This window comes from Dysidea avara, chromosome 9 (assembly GCF_963678975.1).
Source record: "Dysidea avara chromosome 9, odDysAvar1.4, whole genome shotgun sequence".
NCBI lineage: Eukaryota > Metazoa > Porifera > Demospongiae > Dictyoceratida > Dysideidae > Dysidea > Dysidea avara.
The window spans coordinates 22,559,829-22,571,920 of NC_089280.1; the positions used below are offsets into that span (position 1 = coordinate 22,559,829).

The window sequence follows — 12,092 nt, forward strand, 5'->3', positions numbered from 1 at the left end:
GTATTGTAGTAGAGCTTAGCTTGCCAACAAGTAGCAACAACCAAGTTAGTGCCTTATGTAGGCTCATGGCTACACATATTGGTAAACAAACTGCCAAACCTGACAATGCCAATCTATGCTGCAACTTTCCCCAACATCTTAACATGCCTCCCCCTTACAACTTCCAATGTTAATAGCTATAGTTAATACATAGCCTTTGAATTGCAAAATTCCATGCAGCAGTTTCTAGCCAACCCCCCTGAAATTACTTTATGCTACAGTCTATCTGAGTACTAAGTAGATAGTAGCAGTTAATATATACATTGCAGTAATTCATCCAATCAAAAGTGTTATCAAATGCAATCTCGGAAGGCTAATTTTTCAAACATTTCCTGTGGGGGGCATGCTCCCAGACCCCCCTAGTTGGAGTGTGCTTTGCATGCTGAATGTGTTTCGCACACTTGTTTAGGGACTTCCACTATAGTGCCCATGTAACGGATGTCTAAGCCTGAAACTCCCTCTGAAAATTTCTAGATCCACCACTGCAATGCTGGAATAGAATATTCGCATTTTGTAGCTTGCATTATTAAAAGTTTGATAAGGGCTCAAAAGTGCATTGCTATATCACAATAGCATACAAACTTATGAGTCATGAAAGTTTGAAAAAGTAGGCAAATATTTTATATGTACACATGCCCTATTATTGCAGGCCCAATCACACATATAATATAGCATGTAAAAATTTACAGAACTACATTTTGGATTTTCAAAGAATGGTTGCTACAATAACAACTATTTTTACTATTGTAACTTACTTAGTTCCAGTAATTACTTACTTTTTGGACAGTTGCAACTATACAGTAGATGTAAGGGATCTGACTAGTTATATTATTTATGCAGTTACTAATATATAGATTACATTAACTTAGTTACAAAAGTAACCAGTTTCCCAACCTCTGACAGCTGATATGGTAAATTACAAATAAGTGTATGGATTAGAATACATTCTATAGGAAGGTCACAGAATTGCTTACCTATAATATTCATCAATGTTATGTAACCCATTCTAAGCTTACCCTGAAATCTGTGACTACTACAGGGGTGTAGCCAGGATTTTTTGAAGGGGGGTTCCAGCACCAGCATTGAGTTACTAGAAGCTGGGGGCACAGCCCCCAGCCGCTGAGAGACTTTCAATATTTTAATAAATCAAAACTCAGCAAATTGCTATATTTTATGCAAAAAGTACATTAATTATGATGCATTAAGTGCCCCTGGGATGAAGGTAGTACTAGATAAAGTCACCTAGTGGAAACAGACAGCATAACACATAGAGACACATATAGTAATCTGTAAGTGATGGTTATATCTCACTGTGGTATAGGAGCCATGAATCCACTGATACAAATGACAATCAAAACAATATAACTATACAAATATGTTTAGCATGAATTCATTTTGCATAACACAAGTGATAAATTACTGGAGCTCTATATCTTTAAACACTGCACACCAAAGCTATAGCAGTATAAGGTCATGCTAAGTTTTGCATTTAATGTTGGAATGTCGGAAAAACTTCATATGGACATGGATATTTAAATGCATGTTCTATTAGAGTATACCTGACTGCTCTATTAGAGTATATACCTGACTGCTCTATTAGAGTATATCGATCTTTTTAACAAGTTTTGAAGAGGGCTCATGTTACCTCTGTAAATCCTTCCCTGAGAGATGAATGTAAGTTTTATCAATTGTTGTGCTGTTCCATTACACTATATTGCTCACTCATTTTGTCCTGCCACACTAAATGGTGTGTTAGGATCCTGCTTGCAGAAGTCTAAATTTTACCCCCCCCCCTCCCCCCCTCCCTACGCCCCTGTACTATAGTACTTGTATAGTGTCTTTGATGGCAATGTGCTAGGTCTTTGTAGATGAAAATGACATGACATATACAACTGCACATGAAATAATTGAATATGTTTTGTCAATTTTAATCTGACAAGTAAATGTGTTCATGCAATAATTATAACAGCTATACTCATCAGTGTCTTGATGTATTATTTTGAAGTGAATTGGTATTGCACTTGTTTGTCAGTCAAGGTACAGTATACTGTCACCACTAAGGTGATAGGTTAAAATAGAAGTTAAGGTGTGATTCTATTGTTGGATTAATTAGTAGTGTTATTATAGATGCCTCATACAGGTAGCATAATAACAGTGTGGTTGCCTAGCATGGTTGCTATACAAAAAACCAATTGATAATTATAATTAATGCACTTTACACTACAAACTGTACACTGTAAAGAAATGGAAGATTGAATTTTGTGCAAAGATCAAGATACTTCAATAGAGCAGTCACAATTCTAATACAGTATTGATAATTTTTAACATTATTTTGATTTAATACACTTTACTATCAAACAGGTTATATCACATAGGCTAATTATGCTTTGCAAAGCATATGTATACTTTGTCAATAATGCTCTCAAATTCAAACCTATAGCTACAGGAAGCCTAATTTAAAAAACTGGTCTCAGAAGATATTCAACTAGAGTTTTAGAATATATTGTTTCATTCATTCATCCAGCTATATATACCAACCCAAGCTATGTGAATAAATTCTATTCTTGGGAATAAATGCTGAACCTTTTCAACTCCTCAGCCCCCTCTCAGTGTCTCCTATATCCACCTATAGACAGTACAGTTGTATGCTGCTGAAGGAGGCAATTGTCTAGCTATAGAGGCTGCAAAGTCATCACAATCTTGTTCTTTTATTAGTAAATGTGCAGTCAATATGTAATTACCAATTTCATTGATTGGTAAGGTAATTGAGCTGTTCAAAAGCTACTTTACTTTTATCATCATACATTTCTGTAGTGTTTCATAAGTAGCAGTAGTAGATACATATAGACTGAGTGTATTATATAGTCTATCTACTGCAGTCATATATTTATTATAATAATAGTGACATAGTATATTCAATATGACTCATCTACACATGGTACGTGCCAAAGTTACTACCTCAAGCCTGTGGAATAATTCATTACTGTGATCCCTTAATCCTGTGTGTATAATTAAAATCCTTTGCTCTTCTTAAATGTTCCATGTGGTTCTTCACGTGACAATCCAGCCATCTATCATATGTAGACATAAACAGTATATACTATATACGTCCTCACATGACAATATAGATCAAAGTATAATTTTATTGCTGGTATAGATGTTCATACAGATACTGTTAGCTATCTAGCAAAATATATCCAATTATTTCAAGACTATATCATTTGCATTAAAACCGGTAATGTTTTTAAATAGCTGTTCTAAGATTGTAATTGCTATGGGAGCAACCACTCGCATTTCCCATTTTCATTTTGACTAGTAAACTTGCTATATACATACATCTATGAATAATGATATTGATAGCTAATTAGTACTAGCTAGAGGTTATGCAACTATATTATGTAGATTTTGATGACACAAATCGTACTATCTCTAGATCTGTAATCATGATTTTTAAGCTACACCAACAGATTTTCAGTTTGAGCACTCTTTATTAATTTTATTTTATTTTTTAAAACATGACATGATGGCACATGTATATATGACATGACACAGTCTTTACAAGCTGTGTAGTTTGTCTATCATGTCAATATGCATGTTTTCAATTGAAAGGCCCAGTGACAAAAGGGAACAATTGCCATTTGAACAATTGGGTGACACGTGGTTGCTGAGGACATAATTGAATCAGTGTAATTTTGCAAAAAATTAATTCGAGACTGCAGAGTGCCTTGCAATTGAATTTTTAAATACTGTTGTGTACTTAGTGATTATACATTACTGACATGCTATACATACAACTAGCTATTCCATTTTCAAAAAATGCAGCAATCTAAATGGCACATGTCCCCTTTTTCCACTGACCCCTTCAATTCATTCCATATAGCTTAAAGCTTAATATAGCACAATAAATTTTATTTAAGGTTGCTGTGTGTAGCATTTATTTCATTACAGATCTGTACATATGTCCATCTATCTATCAATCATTTATCTCTCTACTGATCTAAATGAACTGCTACTTAGGCTAAAATTTATGTAGCTATATATATTTAATTACTCAAAGCATTTCAGATGCAATAGCTATATAGCTAATTTCTAACACACTTAAAAATGCAAACAGTGTCATAGTCAATTCATAACACAGTTGTGAGGACGTATTTTCATTTCTATTGAACGAAGATTACGGTCCCGTGAACTGTATCGGGTCTGTGGTGGTTGGTGATTAGGATTAATCCCAAGTGCACAGCCTCTATACCACCATCCACTACCTAGTGAGGCTGCACAATTACTACTGTCTTTATCATTATCATTATCCTTAGTGGAGAACTTCATCCCCATCGATTGGGAAATGGGATCAAGGCCTGATCTGATCTCAACAGTCAATGGATACCCTTCAATGGCATTTCCAACTTTGAAACGTTTGTAGTAGAAATGGTCTTGTTTGTTGTCTTCAAATGTAAATTCAATTCTCAGCTCCCATTGGCTCATTTCTGTGATGCGATTTAATGCCTTGAGGCCGTACCATAACTTATTCCCATTGAGGTCTCCAAACCCTTCTTCGTAATCTCTCCACTTTTTGTCAAATGTTTTTACCCCATCATTTATATTTCTTTGTATCACCATCCATCCTCCATCGGTGGTGTCCATGTCACAGTAGACGTTGGCGTTTACAGTAGACTCTGTTATAAACTGAGATAGCTCACAACTTCCATTGGATAGCACTATCTGGTAAACACCAGAAGGTGCTTTACTAGCTGGAAAGTCGGTGAGATCACAGCAGCTTCTGATGGTTGTTGTTGATGGACTACACTTGGTCTTGAACTGGCTACATTGCTGGAGAAGGTTATCACATTGTTGATCAGCATCAGTAGTAGCCAGTAGTGAGCTGACTAGTATGAGCAGTATGACTAGTTGACTTTTCATACAGTAATACTGAGTATTTATACAGTTAATAAACTATAGCAGTATGGTTGCATAATGTTATTTATACTAACAGTATTGCTGACTTATTAGTTGAGATCAGATGCTGATTTCATCCACCTCCCACTCCATAGGAAGTAGCAGGTAAAACACTATGGATGATATAGATAGTTGTTTTAGTCTGCAATATTTTGTAAACAAGTGTAATTGCAGCTGAATGGCCAGGTCTATATGGGGTCAAACATCACATATCTTTAAGTGACTTGGCATCTAAATTTCCACTGCATATAGAATCAATTGATAATCTTATATGTGACCAGGCCTGCAAAAACAGGACATGCGGGCACAAACTACACCCTGTCACATAACAAGTCTATCTCAGTATTGGAATAGACTATTTGCATTCTGTAACTTGCATCATGATGCCAAGTAAATGTTTACTAAGAGCTGAAAATTGCATGGCCATGGCATAATGGACTAATGGTATAAAAGTTAAGTGCGATGGAAGTTTGAAAAAGTAGGCAAAGTCATGTGCCCACATGCCCTATTTTTGCAGGCCCAGTCACATTATACAGACTTAGCCAGTTTCATGGCAAAACAGAAGATAAACAAAGTAAAACATTTGAGTAACATGTACAGTCTGTGAGTAATTAGTATAACTATTGACTCATAAAGTAGTGCACAGCCATAGGAATCAAGTGTGCTATGTGGACCTGCTGGTACAGATGCTGGAATAAATACGGAAATATGCAAGAAAATAAAACAAACAGCAAGACTGTTTAGATTTAGTCACGTGCATTGCATATAGAAGATACATGTAATTAGCTAATGCTTATAGTAGACATTGGCATATGCATGAGTTTCAGGATTGACAACTATACATTAAATTTCACAGTTATTATACTGTATGACTATGATGAAATAGTCTCGCCCCAGACCACAAGGGGGTGAGACAAATGATGAAACCTGTTTTGGTAGTCACAGTGGGATGACAGGACCAACAACAGTTGGATCATGTCATTGAATCAACCTGTTTTTTGTTTTTTTAGAAACCATGCCTGTATTAGACAAGGAGTGATGTAGCATTGTAGCTATAGTGTATTTCTTGGCTATGCACAAAAAGACTAAATTTTCAACACAGTATATATATACACAATACCCATGTAGCTATGACAGTTGTATGACAAAAATAATAGCCACTTTCTTGCCGCGCATATAATAATAAATGTATATTGACAGTATAAACACTATATAGTGCATTCTTCAACCTAAGGAGCTAACCACACAATGAACACCGAAGTGACTGCTCAATAGTGATATATACTCTGCATGTTGTATACTTATATTGTATGTCCTATTAGAGTAATTAAGCAGAGAATTCTGTAGCAAATTATAAATGGATTTATAAACAAGTGTACTTATCTGAATTAATACATTTGTCTAAATAATACCGTCTGCTGAATATCCACTGTATTATGTAACTACATATATTTGTAAGGATATATAGGCACAAGATTGTACATGCATAAGTATAATTAAGTACATATACACCAGAATGATATCAATGTGGTCGGAGTAGGTGCAAACAGTGAGGCCAGAGCCTCACCACTTTTGCTGAAAATAGACTTGATGAAGCCAAAACCAAAATTAGTGAACATGTAGTATAATTATAGCATTTATTTAATGGCAACAACTGGCAGAAACAACACTTATGTAACCTGTCTTTCATCCAGAACAGCTCCATGTGAACTTAGTCCATGTTAAGCACCTCTAACTTTATGTTTAGTTTGGCTTCATTTCTCTTTGAGCTACTTTGGAAACTTTCTTACATTTTATCTCTTAACTAATAAACTCAAAATAAGTTTTAAGAGTTAAACAGTATTATGGAGGTATGTACGTACCTTTTGGCAATGTCCTACTGTATATATATCATGCACACTTGTCAGGTAGCTAACTAGCACTTTGCACACAGTATATTACCCAAAATTACCTCCAATTTCCAAATAGCATATCAAAATGTGCAATTTCATGCAGTGATTGGGGAATGTGAGGCATGCCCCCAGACTGAACTTTACCACTTTTATTTTTACTCTGATGCCCCTGGATGTAGCTATAGTATATAATGTATATGAGCTGGATCATAAAAAGCATTTAATAACTCAGGGATGGAATTGCAAGTTGTTGAAATTTAGTTCATTTGTAGTACTACTTTAAAATATTTTAAAATATTTTCATTCAAATGTTTGACACTTTATCCAATCAAAGTTTCCCCATATGTTCCTATGAGGGAGCCATAAAAGTACATGGTTTGCTAATGAACTACTGGTAGTAACAGAGCCAAACTGCACATGTTTGCTCTTCTGTTATCAGTATTCACCAATGACCGGGTTGGATGAAACACTATACTGTATTTCTCTTGAGAAAAAATCCACTATTCATCGTTAGCTATCTCAGGATTCAGCTCAACTTGTATGTACTATGGCTATAACTACCAATTATCTACTACACAACATGGTTGCCATGACAGAATAATAAACTACTAGAATCCAAAATTTGATCATGGGTAAACATGATTATACGTAGATCAATTAGTCAGACATACATGCATGCATAGCCACTAGAGTTGGGAAATAATCAATATTTCAATATGATTAAGGTATTAATACACACCGAATGGTATTTTTGGAACTGTGATAATTGAAATACTGCAATATATTGCAAATACCGAGAGTAATTGCAGGATACCGTTGGCATAAACATTACATGTGAGCCATTCCAAAGCATTTTATTAATGTCAGACTGATTTGTAACTTCAATATACTACAAATTTTCAGTGAATATTGGTATCCTAGTTTTACATACCTCCTTACTTCAGTTTAATGTCCATTAGATGTACATAATCACAAATGCCAATTGTAAAAATCAATGAATAACTTTAATTATTTCATTAATATCGTATTGATTCTTAGAAGTCTCAATATCCCACCCATCGCTAATAGCCACCATGCACTTTGCATTCTAATGGTTGTCAGTTTCAAATTACAGGCAGTAAGCAGTACTAAGCATCACAATGTTGTGATGTGTAAAGAATTGCAGAATGTGTCTGGGAGGCTGCTGAACTATGTACTGATACTCTACAACTTTACCTTTCTCTTTAAAATGGCTGGTATTTTTGGTCTCCTGTCATACTGCTTTATTTCCAAATTGCATCAAACTCACATGTGACCTGCCAATTTCTTTAAATATAAAGGCTTTCCCGCATATCTTGCTTACATATATAATATTATAGATACAGTATTTTTTTCTGGACTTGAATTATAGCGATACAGTGAAGATCTCTCATGGCTGTTCATATATAGTACATTCTTACAACCCAGGGGAGTGACCACAATTGTACCAGGTTTACATTACCTTTAATAATTGTCCAAATTGTCCTGTGTGGAATGCATGCCTCTTATATTTCTATATTCTCAACAAAGAAACCACCACTGCATCAATTGCTATTAAGAAACATCTCTACAAGTTGAGACCACTTCACAATAGCCATTGTTATGGGAGCAACTGTTGGCCTTTCCCAGTTCATCTGGCCTAGTGATTACTTTCTCAACATACACTGTAGTGTATATGCATCAATGGAATATATACTTGATGCTTGGGCACAGATTATGCAACAGTGTTTCATTACCTTGTTGATTGTGTGGAAAGGGGTAATTTTTCCTTCCAAGATGAGCAGAATAGAAATTCGTAAAGCTACTGAACATTTTTGCTGAACAAGATATACTTGTAACTATACACCCCTAGCTGTCATAGCTATGTATGATGACAGTATGAGTTGTAAATATAATATATGCATTGATTATGTATTATCATAGTGTCCATCAGTCCCTAGAACATATTTTTCTTACTAATGTGGAGAATCAGCAAATAATCATGAGCAAAAACCATATAATACACTTATCGTATAGTGCTGGGAACTAATCATGTAGTGTAGAAGAACTGGCTTCACTACTGTTGCTATATACAATCAAAGATGTGGCTGCTAAGAAACAGCTGCAGCAATATTAGCTGCATGCAATTAATTTGTAATATTATTATATTTGGATGGCTGCAGATTCGAGCTTGAACCTAGCACTCGAGGCTGCCTAGGTACAGTCATGGATTTTCTCCTTTCTGCACCTTTTCAAGATATAACATCTTTAAACAGGCTGTAGGACCAGGTGTCCTACAGACCTTCAGCACTTGTGCTGTATAAAGCCTTAACAAATAAATAAACTACGTAGCTACCGTCTATATATCTACCTTCTCACTCCTGGACCTTGCTTGACCTGTAGTGAAATCAATTAAAGCTAGACAAAATTGTTAAATTTTATACATAATGTCATAACACATATTAATATATGCATGCATTAATTGGTAGTTACTTCATCATGTTGGCTTGTAACTAGGTATTGGTAGCTATACACAAGAAACCGTACAATCATACTTTCATAGGAATATCATGGGCTTTGTATTATAGGTAATTTCATTGCTGATTCATTGGCACTTAAACAGAGGTTGCTGACATTTCATAGGAATTTCATTGGCAACATTTATATAGCACTTTGTATTAGCTAATTAATTCATAAGCACAGCTTTGGCATGCACAAGAAATCAATTTTTCATGAGAATTTATTGGTATGTACCTATGTAGCATTTCATAATACGTATCATAGGTGATTCATAAGTAATACTTTGGCATGCACAAAATTAGTATCATATTTTGGCATTATATCATTTCATCATAAAGGTTTTGGCACAGAGAACAGTTTACACAATAAAGCCTATTGCATTTTATGTACCCATTGAAAACCCCCAGCCATCTGGTTAAAATCATAATATTTTCATGGCCTTTTCATGGAAAAATTTACTGATTCATTATTTTTTACTAAAATGCTAGTAGTGAGTAGTGAATTGTTATTGACAATGAATTTACTGTAGCCATTTCTTGGCCACTATACCCATTGATATCATAACTGGTCTGTCCCTGTTTCATACTTTTGGCTGTTTTCTATTGGGGTATGTCATTGGTTAAATACGTACTGATTTCATTTCTTTGATCCATCTACCCATGTTATAACATCATAAAAAAGCACTGAAGAAGGACGCATTATGCTGTATATCAAGATAACTAAACTTATAATGTAGCTATTGATAACGTCTAATGTTGAACTGGAGGGACGCCTTGACTCTAGCACCCTCGAGTGATTTGTTTAGTAGCTGGTAATTCCCAGTTGTCCAGCACTTGACAACCAGAGCTGGGGGTGATGGCAAAGGCAGTCCATCTAGCCCAAGAAAAAGCTATTATTTGACACAGCATACTAAGCAGCTTCGGAAAATCCTAATAATATCATAATTGTATAATGTATGTATATGTGATAAACAATACTAGAAAATGTACAATGTAGTTGCAAGGAGCTACTAGCTAAACAGTGAAAGTATGCATGATATGGTTATATGTACTGTAATTATTATTGTCATCACACTGTATATCTCACTCAGTCTTCTATCTGGTCCATCACCTCCATGAAAGATTCCCGGTAGTGAGTAGCATCATCTCTTGTATTTGAAGGACTGTTAAAATGAACATAGTAATGAGATACACACATAGTACTGTATTACGTAAGTGTGTGCATATTGCACCTTCGGCACTTATAAGCTCCTAATAATAGAGATACCTGATAGATGTATGGTTAAGTTTATATGTTGCATAGATATAAAATGATGAAAAGACAAATAATTTTGTATTAAGGCTGGAATTTGGAAATCAACCATATGGTGTATTTGTCACATAAAATATTTAATTACTTGATACGTAAGCCACAATGATTATAATAATGAGCATCTGTTTATGGGTATACATTTAATTAGCTAACTCCAAAAAGTTAAATATTTAAAGACTCTTCCATGTGTGACCACATGAGTGATTTTCCAAAATCTAGCTGGTTGTGGTTGTGATATGTAATTTTAGTAGAAGTATAGCTATAGTTTATCTGGATGCCCATAACAACTAGCTAGTTAACCAGTATAACATAATGCTTTCAAATAAGCAATTAATGGGTGTTCAAATATTGAATGCACATATAAAACTACTATAATGTATCTATGTGCAGTTTAAGCTAAAGAGTGTATAGAGGTTTTGAACCGGTGGAGGGTTACTGTATAGAGAGAAACTTTGGCAAGGCTAAACTTTGGTGAATAGCAGGAAATAAACTTTGAGCTCAATCTTTAGCTATAAAGATGCTAATCTGAAATCACTCCACATCCACAATTGGTGGGTTAATTGGTGGGTTAATTGTTGGGAAATTTGTAGCTAACTGCCAAATTCACCAAAGTTTTCCCCCACCAAAGTTTCCTTCATACAAATATATCAGTAATATTAGAAATTGCCAGTTTTAAATTAATTATAAAGTGCTGAAAAACCTGATCAAATGAGTGTAGTTCATTCATATTCATAATGATAAAACATTATACCTCTTTTATAGGAATCTCTGTTTACAAATTGCTCTAATGTAACAACTATATGCTGGTAGCTCAAATTGACAACTAACATATGCTTACATTTTACAAATAGTAGCATTCTTCCTCATATTATCATCAATGAAAATACCAATATCACCCTTTGGTGCCTCATTGTTGTCATCGGTGGTAGTAACTGGCTCGGTCTTAAAATGCGAAATGATCCTTGTAGCAATAGTCTTAATGGCCTCTTTGTGTACTATCAGTTCCAGAGCAGTGAAGAAGATCAATGGTAGAATCATTGCAATAATAATAGTAGCTGTTGATAATTGTTGACTAACATTGTCAGCAAGTGGTATCAGTGTAGCCAGGACCACTAATTGTAGGACCAGCCCATCAAAAATGTTCAGAATTTTGTGTTCATAAGGTTTTAATATTATTGGTATAGCTGCCAATACCACACTTGAACAGATTAACAAAAACTGGGAGAGATCATTGTTGGATGGATTTGCAATGATTATCATGATAATAGCAAGTCGACAAAACATGTAATAAGCTGCAAAGCAACGATAATTGTCTTTGTAACATCCTTGAAACTGATCTAGTAATGGCTTCATCCTAGTGAAGTTGATTTTGTGTTTAAG

The 12,092-nt window shown here is 34.8% G+C and overlaps 1 protein-coding gene across 1 annotated transcript; it reads right to left on the reverse strand.

Moving 5' to 3' along the window:
• Positions 1 to 4,161: 4,161 nt before the first annotated feature.
• Positions 4,162 to 4,956, reverse strand: LOC136267592 (fibrinogen C domain-containing protein 1-like). Its single transcript, XM_066062752.1, has one exon. The coding sequence runs from the start codon at positions 4,954 to 4,956 to the stop codon at positions 4,162 to 4,164; it is 795 nt and encodes a 264-aa protein (XP_065918824.1).
• Positions 4,957 to 12,092: the final 7,136 nt, after the last annotated feature.

Bases quoted from the DNA above. Each gene is read 5' to 3' on its own strand.
- LOC136267592 (XM_066062752.1), bottom strand. From the start codon at position 4,956: ATGAAAAGTCAACTAGTCATACTGCTCATACTAGTCAGCTCACTACTG.